The sequence below is a fragment of the Sus scrofa genome, chromosome 3 (assembly GCF_054392235.1).
Source record: "Sus scrofa isolate SSC_HxYL_T2T_F1_AM1 chromosome 3, Sscrofa_HxYL_maternal_Yorkshire_Landrace_v2.0, whole genome shotgun sequence".
Lineage (NCBI taxonomy): Eukaryota > Metazoa > Chordata > Mammalia > Artiodactyla > Suidae > Sus > Sus scrofa.
Window position 1 is genome coordinate 52,415,438 of NC_139385.1, and position 14,177 is coordinate 52,429,614.

The 14,177-nt window shown below is 39.6% G+C and overlaps 1 protein-coding gene and 1 non-coding gene across 5 annotated transcripts in view; both read right to left on the reverse strand.

The window, feature by feature from the left end:
• IARS1 (isoleucyl-tRNA synthetase 1) overlaps positions 1–14,177 on the reverse strand; it is a 76,727-nt gene that overhangs the window by 61,389 nt on the left and 1,161 nt on the right. For 2 of the 4 annotated variants that reach the window (XM_021086984.2, XM_021086985.2), the window contains exons 2-6: positions 5,326–5,451; positions 4,496–4,652; positions 4,125–4,244; positions 1,397–1,479; positions 950–1,067 (exon numbers count right to left, since the gene is read on the reverse strand). In XM_021086984.2, the coding sequence (XP_020942643.1) occupies positions 950–1,067; positions 1,397–1,479; positions 4,125–4,244; positions 4,496–4,652; positions 5,326–5,444 (597 nt within the window). In that variant the 5' untranslated portion in view covers positions 5,445–5,451. The remainder of the gene's footprint in view (positions 1–949; positions 1,068–1,396; positions 1,480–4,124; positions 4,245–4,495; positions 4,653–5,325; positions 5,452–14,177) is intronic. The other 2 variants (XM_021086986.2, XM_021086987.2) reach the window with 1 other exon arrangement.
• Positions 11,746–11,877, reverse strand: LOC146404620 (small nucleolar RNA SNORA84). The gene has a single exon (XR_014842665.1). It is a non-coding gene; the product is annotated as a small nucleolar RNA SNORA84 (small nucleolar RNA).

Sequence of the window (14,177 nt, forward strand, 5' to 3'; positions counted from 1 at the left end):
CATCAGACACACTTAAACTCTGGGGGAGGGGAATGGGAGGGACTGGGAATCTGGGGTTAAAAGATGTAAACTATGGAATGGATAAGCAATGAGATCCTGCTGGATAGCACTGGGAACTACATCTAGTCACTTGTGATGGAGCATAATGGAGGACAATGTGAGAAAAAGAATGTATATGTATGTGTGTGTGTGTGTCACTGGGTCACTTTGCTATACAGTACAAAATCTACGGAACACTGTAAACCAACTATAATGGAAAAAATAAAAATCATTAATAAAAAAATAAATAAACTCTATTATAACAATTAATAGCAAATTATTCCATTCATCAAAGAAAAGACCACAATATGTCACCAATCCAAATCAGATTTTTCATCCAAATACTTTTTTTTCTTTCCTTTTTCAGCTGCACCCAGTGTATACATAGGAAGCCTCCTGGGCAAGGGATGCAATCTGAGCCAGAGATGAGACCTCCATCACTGCTGCAGCAATGCCAGGTCCTTAACCCACTGTGCCACAGGGGAAGTTCCCCAATACCTTTTCTTTTTTGGCCAAACCTGTAGCATATCAAATACTTTCAACAAATGAATAATATTATAATGTCTCAGATAAGGCATAAAAACACCCAAACCAATAACCCTTATGAAACAATGGCGGGAAAAAGACAGAGCTATAATTATTAAACAAAGACAGAAATTAAAATATGGTCAAAACAAACAAAATCTATCACATTAAGACACATTATTCATAAATCTCATAGGGGAAGAAATCCCTCACTTTTAATCTTAATGGAACTTCAGTTCAGTGACTGCCAACATTACCAGCACTCAGAAAGTGACCATTTCTGACTCCTCAGGTAAAACTCAACAATGGGACTAAGATACTGTTGATTACCACAACCATTTAACTTCCAAGCAGATAACTTAATGCCTAATGACATCTAATATACCTTGTAATTCTGGTGAGATTCAAAGTTAGAAAGCGGAGTGTTGCATGCAGTAGAGAAGGGCATGACTTTCACACCTCTATAAACAAGGCCTTTATCATAGAGTTGTTTGAAGACCCACCTGGCAAGAGACAGAATGTTACAATAATTACATAACCAAAATTCTGTTTTCCCAAATGCAAATACTCATGCCAGTTTTTGTTTATAGAGTTTCTGGACAGTCAAAGAAGGGGAAACACAATGACTTTCAACTGGTGAATAGTTGGTAAATAACAACAGATTCAGTATAACAGAGACATTATGTAGACATTACAAGTGCTAATAACTGTTGACATGGAAAGATGTTCATGACTTGATGTTGAATGAGAAAAGTTGACTCATGCTAGAATATATGTCTATTATCCAATATGACAAAGTAGTCATTATTTTTACAAGTTCAAATAAACTTACCAAACAGATTCCATGAATTGTGGATACAGAGTTTTGTAGTCATTGTCAAAGTCAATCCATCGGCCAAGTCTGGTAATAGTAGACTTTAAAAACAGGAATATTAGCGTTATTGCACAATGGTTATTAGCAATTTGTTTGATTTCTATTAACACCTTATATGGTGACTTTGGAAAAATAGAACGATCAATAGTTTAAGTAAACCTATATTGCAAGCGACATGTTATCTAAGGTTAAAAACCAATTTTATCAGCATTCATCCTATATGCAGATAGTATTATTTACAAATATTGATATTCCTTTAAAAAACTACCAAAACTACCACCTGGCAAACATCACATGTCTAACTGCTGCTGGCAGAAATCATCAACAGTTGCTAAAATTAATGAGTCACAGTATGGTAAGAAACAGAATGCTAACTAATTACAAAGGAAAAACCACGCTTTTACAGTGGAGAAACCTGAGAGAATCACCTTAGTGAACAAAGTTAACAGCATTAATGAGATATATCAGCATCATAGATCTGATATGAGAGACTGAGAAGGGCATGATATTATGCTTGAGATATTCTTGCCAAAGATGTATAACCTAAAACTGAACCATGAGGAAACATCAGACACTGAAGGACTTTCTACAAAATAACTGGTCTGTAATCTTCAAAAGCGACAAGGTCATGAAAGACAAAGATTGAGGGGATGTTCCAGATTGAAGAACTCTGAGGAGGTATGAGAAGAAAATGTAATCTGTGCTCCAAGATTGGATTTTGCATCAGAAATAAAAATTAGGACAACTGATTAAATCTGAATAAGGTGTATAGTACTGTATCAATGTTAATTTCCTGCCTTTTATTTATTTGTTTTTAGGGCTGCATTTGCAACATACGGAAATTTCCAGACTTGGGGTTAAATCAGAGCTGCAGCTGCTGGCCTACATGGGATTCAAGCCATATCTGCAACCTACACCACAGCTCATGCAACAACGGATCCTTAACCCACTGAATAAGGCCAGGGATCAAACCAAATCCTCATGGATACTAGTTAGGTTCGTTACCTCTGAGCCACAATGGGACTCCTAATTTCCTGCTTTTGATAATTAAACTACAGTTACCAAAGATACTAGCTTTTAGGAAGTTGGTAATGGATATAGAGGTTCTTCATATTATTTCTGCAATTTAAAAAAAAAAAAAAAAAAAAAAGGCCCACGAGACTATATAAATTATCAGGATTTTTCCCAACTTGTGACCAGGCAAGAAAGGTAGATTAAAGAAAGTTGGGTAAGGAGAAAACTGAGGAGCTTCAATTTTTAGGGTGATAAACAATGAAATTAAGTTTTGGTCAGGGCAGAACACAATGACAGTCTTGAGAGAGAAATCACTTGGCAAGCAAGAGACCAATTAGAATATTGTTACAGAAATGAAGACAATGGTTGGTGAGAGGCTAGGTTGTAGGAATGAAAAGGAATGTCTAGAGGAGTTCCCACTGTGGTGCAGTGGCTCTCACATTGCCGCAGTTGTGGCTCAGATTTGATCCCAGTCCAGGAACTTGCATTTGCTATAGGTGTGGCCGAAAGGGGGGGGGGGGGATGCCTAGTTAAGAGATGGTAAGAAGAAAGGCTTGATTCGATTTGTTATTTGATTTGATTCCAAGGATTAATGATTAAAGTTTGAGGTCTAGAAGACTGATACCATTGGCAAAATAGGGAATTCTAAAGACATCAAGTTTGACAGTAAAAGTGGTAAGATAGTAAAGATGGAAAAAATAAATAAATAAATAAAAGCCAGACACGTTAAGTTGTACAGATATATTCGTCTGAGAGCCAGGGAGGAAAGGGGGAATTGGGGAACTTTGTTCCTAAGCCCGTCAGAATAAGAGAAGACAAGAGCTCTGCCAGCAGTTAACAGTTACTAAAAGGTACCAGGGTGGAAGCTCTACTAAGAGAAGCAGGAGGCAAGATAGGAGTCAAATTAATAAAACAATGGTCCAAATGTGAATTGTTTTTAACATCTGAATTTTTTTTTTTGGCCCCACCTGCATTATGTCGAAGTTCCCAGGCCAGGGATTGAACCAATGTCACTGCAGTGGCTCAGGTCACTGCAGTGACAACACTGGGTCCTTAACCTGATAAGCCACATGGGAACTCTAATATCTAAATTTTTATTATTTTTTTCATTTTTAGGGCTGTACCCACGGCATATGAAGTTCCCAGGCTGAGTGCTGCATCAGAGCTGCAGCTGCCAGTCTTTGCCACAGCCACAGCCACACGAGATCCAAGCCCTGTCTGTGATCTATACCATGACAGATCCTTAACTCGCTGAATGAGGCCAGGGATCAAACCTGCATCTTCGTGGATACTAATTGGGTTCGTTACTGCTGTGACACAACGGGAACTCCCAATGTCTTAATTTTAAAAATTTCAACAGTCAAGTTAATCTATTTGCTAGGACAGTATGATTCCTGTCATATACTGAAGGTAGATAAAGGATTAAATATGGAAGACCAATTAAGCACAAGAAATCAGAAAAAAGGGGTTCAGTCTAAACCAACGGTTTAAGTAATGAATTGAAGAGGAGTGTTTTAGCTTTCACCTCTTATGTCACACTCCTCTTAAATACTCCTCTTACGTCACATTTCTGGGTCCATGTCATAAAAAGCACAAAGGACAACAGAACATTTTGACTTTCATTTTAAAAACTAAACTTTTTACTCATTCTACTTAAAATCACCCAACCTACCTTCCACTCAGTGGAGTATCGCATTACAATTGCTCGGCACTGACTATTATACTCTGCAATCCCCAACTTGGCTACATCCTCTGGTCCTCTGATTCCCAGTGTCTTATCAATTTCATATTCCTAAAAATTTGCAATAAGATTGTTAACATCCCTGCCCTATGAAGCAAACAAAATGCAATCCAACAACTCTAGAGAATAAAACAGATTTTTAAAAATTAGTTCTCAGAAAATCTACAGAGAAAAACGAACTATCAATAGTGTTACAGAAATCAAGTTGAAGAAAGTCTGATTATTGTAAAAGTCATACTTTAACATATTATATAATGAAATCTAATGCTTACTAAAAAATCAGGATAGTGACTCAAACATACCACAGGTAAACCATGACAATCCCATCCAAATCTTCTGTCAACATGAAACCCACTCTGGTGAGCATATCTTGTAACTATATCTTTAATTGTCCCTGCAAGTATATGTCCATAGTGAGGCAGACCAGTTGCAAAAGGAGGTCCATCATAGAAAGTAAACCTAATAAGAAGTAATAAAAAAAAATGTTTTGACTTTAAAACAGACAGCAAAAATTTAGGACAGCGTTTTTCTACAGATAGCTCCTGTAACAGTAGAGTCTTCAGGGAAAGGAAAAGCTGTAGATTAGGGAATTCACACATAGCTGATTACATATTTACTGGAGGCTCTGCCTTCAGAAAAGGCTAATTATGATGGCCGGGACAGAGCTCCACTGTACCACCCATTCTTTATTTATTAGTTCCGTGATATAAAGGAAATTATTCACCTTGATCCTCAGTTATCTCATCTGTAAGACAGGGCAACTAACACCTACCATAAAGTTTTCTGAGCACAGGAAACACATGACGAAAACAGTTAATAAACAAAGGAAGGACTGGTCTTTAAGTGAATGAAGACTAGAGGCAGAGAGCACCCCAACAGTACACTATTAGTCTAAATGCTTAAATGAGGGTGGTGAAAGAGAAAATTGGAAAGGAAGAGGGTGATACATAAACTCTATTAGAAAGATTTCTTAAAGAAACTGAATCTACCCTAATTAAGAACTCATTCGTTCAACAGGTATCTACTACTGACAGTACCCACTATATACACAGGGAGGAAACCCCGGAATGGAATTCAGTGTAGGAAATGATTATTCCTAAAGACTCTATCTGTACCAAAGAAATTCACATACTTTGGCTTATGTTTTGATTGCTTTAAGCATTCCTGAAAACAATTAAAGTCGGACCAAAACTGTAAGATTTTCTCTTCTTCAGCAGGAAAGCTGATGTTTTCTGGAACTTGCTGAACCATTTTGTTACTGCAAGAGAAATCAAATTTATTACTCTCAAAAGAGAAATCCATGCATAACAAAATACCATACCTTAAAAGGGACATACCTATCACTAGCTACGATACAACGTGGTACTTAAAAAAACTACTGTTTTTTTTTTTTGTTGTTTTTTTTTTAAATGGGAATTCCCATCGTGGCTCAGCAGAAATGAATCTGACTAGCATCCATGTGGATGTAGGTTTGATCCCTAGCCTCACTCCGTGGGTTAAAGGATCTGTAGTTGTCGTGAGCTGTGGTGTAGGTCACAAGACGAGGCTCAGATCCTGCACTGCTATGGCTGTGGTGTAGGGTGGCAGTGACAGCTTTGATTTTGACCCCTGGCCTGGAAACCTCCATATGCCTCAGGTGAGGCCCTAAAAAGACACACACACACACACACACACACACACAAAAACAGCTTTTCTGAGGTAAAGGTCAGCCTTTCATTTATCTACTTATTTACTTACTGATTGTCTTTTAGGGCCACACCAATGGCATATGGAGGTTCCCAGGCTAGGGATCCAATCTGAGCTGTAGCCACTGGCCTACGCCAGGGCCACAGCAACACAGGATCCGAGCCACGTCTGTGACCTACACCACAGCTCATGGCAACACCAGATTCTTAACCCACTGAGCGGGGCCAGGGATCGACCTGGGTCCTCATGGATGCTGGTCAGGTTTGTTAACTACTGAGACACAACAGAACTCCTAAAGTTTACCCTTTCAAAGTTTATAGCTCACTTTTACTTTTTTAAAAACCGTATTTTCACAAGGTTGTGCAACTACCACGACTCTCTAATTCTGTGACATTTTCATTACCTCTTCTGCCCTCCAAACACCTGTACATTAGCAGTCATTCTTTTTTTTTTTTTCTCTTAGGGCCGCACTTGCAGCGCATGGAGGTTCCCAGGCTAGGGGTCCAATTGGAGCTGTAGCCCCTGCCCTAAACCACAGCCACAGCAACTCCGGATCTGAGCCATGTCTGCGACCTACGCCACAGCTCATGACAATGCCAGATCCTTAATCCACTGAGCAAGGCCATGGCTCAAACCACACCCTCGTGGATGCTAGCGGGGTTCGTTAACCGCTGTGACATGATGGGAACTCCAGCAGCCACTCTCTTCTCCTCTTCCCCTGCCCCTGGTGACTGCTTTCTACCTCTAGTTCCCTATTCCGGACATTCCATGTAAATGAAATTATGTATATATAGCTTATTATGTCTGGCTTCTTTTACTCAAAACTGTTTTCAAGGTTCATCCACGTTTTAACATGTACTCATACTTCATTGCTTTTTATGGCTGAATATTTCATTGCATGGATATGCCACTTTTTGTTTATCCATTCATCAGTTCATTGACATTAGAATTGTTTCCACTTCTGTGCAACTAGAAATGACCATACTATGGGAATTAAGGCAGAAAGAGAAGGACAAATACATGTGATATTCCTTATATGTGGAATCTAAAACATGGCACAAATGAACCTATCTACAAAACAGAAACAGACTCAACAGACATGGAGAACGGACTTGTGGTTTCCAAGGGGGAAGAGGGAAGGAGTGGGATGGACTGGGAATTTAGAATGGATAGAAAATAAGGTTCTACTATCTAGCACAGGGAACTATATCCAATCTCCTGGTGTAAACTGTGATAGAAAATAATCTATATATACAAAAGGAATGCATATATATATACGACCGAGTCACTTTGCTGTACAGCAGATACTTGGCACAACATCGTAAATCAACTATACTTTAATAAACAAAAAAATTGTTTCCACTTCTGGATAATGCTGCTATGAATATTCATGTATGAGTTTTTGGGTGGACATGTTTTCAGCTCACTTAAGTAAATACCTAGGAGTACAATTGCTGGGTAATACGGCAACTGTGCTTAACTTTTTGAGGAACTGCCAAAATGTTTACCCGAGTTGCTGCATCATTTTACATTTTCCCAATAGTGAATGAGGACTCCAGATTTTCTACATCTTCACTCCTTATTGCGTACCTTTGGATTATAGGAAATCCTAGTGGGTATCAAATGGGGTCTCACTGTGGTTTCGATTTCGATTTCCCTAATGATTAGTAATGTTGAGCTTATGGATCATTTTACATTTTCTTTTGGAGAAATGTGCTCATCCTTCGCCCACTGTTTAACTGGGTTGTCTTTTTTTTTTTTCTTTTGATGACCATACCTACAGCATATAGAAGTTCCTGGGCTAGGGGTTGGATCAGAGCTAAAGCTGCCTGCCTACACCACAGCCACAGCCACAGCCACACCAGATCCAAGCTGCACCTGTGACCTATTCCACAGTCTGTGGCAACAGTGGATCCTTAACCCATTAATCGAGACCAGGTATTGAACCCAAATCCTCACAGATACAACGTCGGGTTTTTCTCCCACTGAGCTACAAGAGGAACTCCTGGGTTGTCTTTTTATTGTGTGAGTTGTAAGAGTTCTTTATATATGCTAGATAAAAGCTTATCAGTTATAGGATTTGAAAAAAAAATTTTTCTCATTCTGTGGATTGTCTTTCATTTTCTTCATGGTATATTCTATGAAGTAAACCCTCTTTTTTGTTGTTGTTTTTTGGTCACTGCAGGCATGCAGTAGCTTCATGTGGGATTGTAGTTCCCAGACCAGAGATTGTACCTGGGCTATAGCAGTGAAAGCACACAGTTCTAATCTATAGACCACCAGGGAACTCCCAACAAACACTTTTCATTTTAGTGAAGCCAAGTTTATTTATTTGTTTTGTCACTTCAACTTCTGGTGTGGTATCTAAGAAACCACTACCTACAACAAGGTGGTGAAGTTTTAGCTCTTATATTCAGGTTATTGATCCATTTTGAGTTATTTTTGTATATGGTATGAAGTAGGGATATATAGTACTTTTTTTTAAAGCTCCTGGGCCATGGATCAACCCTGGCAATGACCTGAGCCATAAGCAGTGACAAATGCTGGATCCTTAACTACTAGGCCACCAGGGAAATCCTGGTACTTTTAAACTTGCGTCCAATTCATATTCTTCACGTATTTTTCAACTACAGTATAACATTTAGTACCTAGACAACATGCTCCCTTTAAAAAAAAAAAAAAAAATCTTGGCAATTCCATCTAATGATACTAAAAATAATCTGAAAAAATAAATCTCAAAGAGAAAAAAAATCTTAGTCACATTCACAGGATAGAAAGTACTGCTATTGAAATAAGGTAATCTTTTTGAGGAAAACAGGTAAAAACCTAAAAAAAATTTTTAAAGTTAAAAAGATAGGAATCGTATTCAAATAATTCCTAGGTTCATTGTAATTTTCCATTTTATCATTTTGATTGCCTATTTATGACTGTTATTAAGGACAAACGCTATACCTCTCTGATTTAGTACCTAGTGACAATAGTCTTAAAGTGTCTTTTTGAGAGTTTTGCTATTAACCTCATGCAGAAATAGTTGAACAGGAGTTCCTACTGTGGCTCAGTGGGTTAAGAAGCTGACATAGCCTCCATGAGAATTTGGGTTCAATCCACGGCCTCACTTAGCGGATTAAGGATCTCTCTTTTTTCTTTTTTTTTTTTTGGTCTTTTTAGGGCCGCACCCTCAGCATATGGAGGTTCCCAAACTAGGGGTCCAATCGAACCTGTGTCCTCATGAATGTTAGTCTCGTTCATTAACCACTGAGCCACAATGGGAACTCCAGACTAAGGATCTTGTGTTGCTGTGGCTGTGGCACAGGCCTCAGCTGCAGCTCTAATTCGATCCCTGGCCTGGGAACTTCTATATCCTGCAGGTACGGCCATAAAAAGAAAAAATAAAAAAGAAAGAAAGAAAAAAAGAGAAAGAAACACTTGGTCAGAGCTTGACTATCTAGTAAAAATCCCACACCTTCTCAAAGCCTATTTATTCATAATTTACAACTCTAATAAGGCTAGTGACCAGATTTCCAAGCCAAAATCATATTACAAGGGTACAGGGTTGTTAATAATAAAAAAAAGACAAGGAAGATGTAACAGCTTAAGAACTCAAGAAGTGGAGTTCCCGTCGTGGCGCAGTGGTTAACGAATCTGACTAGGAACCATGAGGTTGCGGGTTCGATCCCTGCCCTTGCTCAGTGGGTTAATGATCCGGCGTTGCCGTGAGCTGTGGTGTAGGTCGCAGACGCAGCTCGGATCCCATGTTGCTGTGGCTCTGGCGTAGGCCGGTGGCTACAGCTCTGATTAGACCCCTAACCTCGGAACCTCCATATGCCACGGGAGCGGACCAAGAAAAGACAAAAAAAAAAAAAGAACTCAAGAAGTATAGCTGTCTGATAACTGACTCAAGGAGCAAAGAGACTTATATACTTCAACCAGTTCGGAAAACATCAAAGTCTAAGCACAGTGGAGTTTCTGCTGTTGCGCCAGGGTTAAGAATCTGACTGCAGTGGCTCAGGCCACTGTAGAAGTGTGGGTTCAATCCCTTGCCCAGTGCAGTGGTTCAAAATAAAGAATATGGCCTTGCCACAGCTGTGGCTCAGATTCAATCCCTCATCCAAGAACTTCCATATGCTGCAAGTGTAGCCATTAAAAAAAAAAATTAAAAATTAAAAAAATGAAAAGGAGTTCCTGTCGTGGTGCAGCGGAAACAAATCTGACTAGGAACCATGAGTTGCAGGTTCAATCCCTGGCTTCACTCAGTGGGTTACGGATCTAGCATTGCCCTGAGCTGTGGTGCAGGTCGCAGATGCGGCTCAAATCCTGGGCTGCTGTGGTTGCGGTGTAGGGAGGCCAGAAGCTGTAGCTCCAACTGGACCCCTAGATAGGGAACCTCTGTATGCCACAGGTGCAGCCCTAAAAAGCTAGGACAAAAAAAAAAAAAAAAAAAAAGAAATATCACACATGGTTCTAGCTCCCCAAGGTTGCACAGTCTAGCATATTATGCTGCTCTTGGCAATGGTGACTTACTTCTGCCTTGCTTGAATCTTACTTAATCGTATTTTCTCTTTATTTTTTCCACCAAACTACAAACCCTTGGAAGGAAATGCAGTCCATGCAGTCATTCATGCTTGCGGGTAGCCATGTTGAAGATGATATAGATTTGTGTAGTTAAGAGATGTCGAAGGGAGTTCCTGTACAGCAAAGCAGGTTAAAGACCTGGTGTTGTCACTGCCGTGGCTCAGGTTGCTGCTGTGGCGCAGTAGTTCTCCTGGCCCAGGAACTTTCATATGCTGCAGGTGTAGGTATGGCCATTAACAAAAAATTAAAAAAAAAAAAGTATAAGCACAGTAATTGACCCAGTGTTAAAAAAAAAGGTTTTTTTTTTTTTTTAAGTTTGTTACAAGCAGTGTCTTCCGCCCCCCTTTTGGGGGGGGGGGGGCGGGGTGCTTTTTAGCACCACGCATGTGGCATATGGAACTTCCCAGGCTAGGGGTAGAACTGGAGTTGTAGCTGCAGGCCTAAACCAACCGCAGTAGCACCTGATCTGAACCATGTCTTGAGACCTGCACCACACCCAGATCCTTAACCCAATGAGCAAGGCTAGGGATCAAGCCCTCATCCTCATGCATACTAGTCGGATTCGCTACCGCTAAGCCACAATGGGAATGCCGCCCTTTCATTATTTTTGAGATATGAAAATGCCTTTGAATTTCACGTAGGAAAAAAATTAGAAAAAAAATCCTATTTTTAAGGATGGATGTTTCAACCATCCATCTCTGATTAGTGTGTGCTATTAAATGTTATTAAATAGAATTTGAAAGGTATTTGGATCTTTAGCTCTTGTTACAACCTCCAGCCTTTCAAGGCCAGAAAGAGGTGCTTAAATCAATTCATTTACTGATTTACTATGAGTCCTACTGGTTCAGTGACTACCTTCTTAGAGACCAACTGAAACTTAACAGGTTACACATGAAACAGATATTTAGATACCAACACATTTATGTCATTCCTAATACTTGGCAAAGAGTGGTTCTATGTCAAGGCTGGTCCTATGATTGCCAGCATCTATGGGAGTTTATTAGAGCAGACTCACAGCCCCACCTCAGATTAGGAGTCTAAACCTTCATTTTAACAAGATCCAAGGGGATTAGCACGCACATCAAAATTTAAATCATTCTCTTGAACTGTTCCATTATTTAGGAATATCTATTTGAGCTTTTTTTGATTTGTTTTGAAGAAAATGAGATTTTAGGTTTCTGTTAATATGGCTTTTAACTTCTATGAAATTTTCTAGAGAGCTTTTACTCCCCAAAAGATTAAGGATCACTGCATTATTATGCCAAACAAAGATCCAATGTAATGGCAGGAAGAGCCATGTACCAGTGACCGGGCTATGGCAGCTGCTGAAAAGAAACAGCCCCATGCATAAATCACAGGATTGCTCTGGCCCCTCACATTCACTGGAGAGCTGTACCTGTACAACAGCATCCAGCAACCATGGGGCTCTTGGGGGAAAATGGGAACAGAAAGAAGGGGGAGATTAACTTCACCAGGTCATGCTCAGGGAAGTAATCTCCTCTTCTTCCCTTTAACTATAACACAAGGCCTCCACCTTTTCCCCATTCCATGACTCCTTCAGCTCTCTTTAGCCCCAACTTGCTGTTCGGCAATTTCTAGATACCCTCCTTGACCTTATTTGTGTTTAACTCAACAAATCTTGGAAAAGCATACCAAAAACATTTTTGTTTCAAATAAATCTCATGATCTTCCTTGATGCACCTGCTCCCACTAAGCCACAACAGGAACTACCCTGCTCCCCCTTTTAATTCCGCCATACCAGTACTTCCACCATTCCTTGAAATTTCTGAGTCATCCTTAATACTGCTAGATGATCCCCACATCCAACTGGTTACCAAGTCATGTGAGTCTGACTTCTATTTCTCTAGTCCTTTTTCATCTCAGGTCTTCATAACCTGTACATTAAGTCAAATTTAACACTTGAAGTGGGTCCATCTTCAGAGCTTTTATAGACTGCTTATGTCCTATCAACATATATCTTACAGGTATACTTACACAAATGTATAAAACATGTACAAAGATATTAACTTAAGTGTTCCTATAGACAAACATCTGAAAACAACTTAAATACCCATAAATAGATAATAGACAAAAATAATTTATCGTACAGCAACACGATGAAGGCATAAAAAATAATAAATCAGGAGTTCCTGCTGTTGTGCAGTGGCTTAAGGATCTGGTGTTGCTACAGCTGTGGTGTAGGTTGCAGCTCTGGCTTGGATTCAACCCCTGGCCTAGGAACTTCCATGGGCCTTGGGTGTGGCTGAAAAAGAAAAAAAATAACAAAAAAAAAGTAAAGAGAAAAATAAATATATATAGCTTACACACCACCTTCCTAATGAAAATGTTCGGAAAGTGTCACTTCTGTACTAAAAAAAAAATCCAATGGCTCCTCATTACAATGGTTTCTGCACAGACTCTTCAGTAGGGCACCATGATCTTACCCCCAATTACTACTCTTTACCTCTACTCTTTCAGAACTCCAGATCAGACTCGTGGTTGCCAAAGGAGAGGGGAGGGAGTGGGATGGACTGGGAGTATGGGGTTAATGGATGCAAACTATTGCCTCTGGAATGGATAAGCAATGAGTATAGCACTGAGAACTACATCTAGTCACTTATGATGGAGCATGATGGAGGATAATGTGAGAAAAAGAATACATATATGTATGGGTGACTGGGTCACTTTGTGGCACAGTAGAAAATTGACAGAATACTGTAAACCAGCTATAAAGGAAAAAATAAAAATCATTAAAACAAAAAACAAAAATTAAAGTGAAGAGAAAAATAAATACTATATATCCTACATACCACCTTTCTAACGAAAAAGTTCAGAAAGTATCACTCCAGCTCCATCACACTCTTTGACACTGTTAAGAAACAAAACTGATTTGCTGACTTACTGCCTTCCTGTTTCAGGCCATTTCTCCACATACTCTAGCACTACTCAGCTTAAGTGTACTCTTTTTTTGCCAATTTCTCAATTTCAAAATTAATGTCCTCTTCTTCTGAATCTGTTCCTCTCCTATACATTGTGGTTTACACATATTGTATGCTCCCACACTTTCCAATTCAAATGTGAACTTTTGGCATGAGCATTTTACCATCTAACCTCTTACTATTATCTTGCCATGTTCTTACAAATCTAAGTGCTCAGAAAACATTTGTTTGAATGAATCCCTTTGTCAGCGTCCTTAGTTTCCACCTGTGAGACCCCTCCCACCTGCCTTTCTAATCTATCCAACTCCATGGGTTCCTCTTGGCAACAGTAATGGATAAGAGGGTTGGCTTTGGAATTAGACAGTTTTGGTGCCACAACTTAGTGTGTGAGCTATAGGAAAAGCTACTCAACCTTTAAACCTCAATTCTATCATCTGCAAAATAAAGGCTGTGAATATTCACAATGCTACTTTAATGTTAATGGCTATCACGACTCACACGTCACCTATGTAGACTACCATTATTATTTCTTTGTCCTCAAAATCTACAGTTCTACTCTGTTGTCCTGCCCAGTCACTATATCATCTTTCCAAAAAAATTTTTTTTTCTTTCTTAGCCGCCCTGCGGCATATGGAGTTCCCCGCTCAAGGATAAGATCCAAGCCGCAGTTGAGGATGGGCAACACTGGATCCTTTAACCCACCGTGCTGGGCTGGGGATTGAACCTGCGTCCAGGAGCTGCAGAGGTGCCACGGAAACCGTTGTGCCACAGTAGAAACTCCAAATCT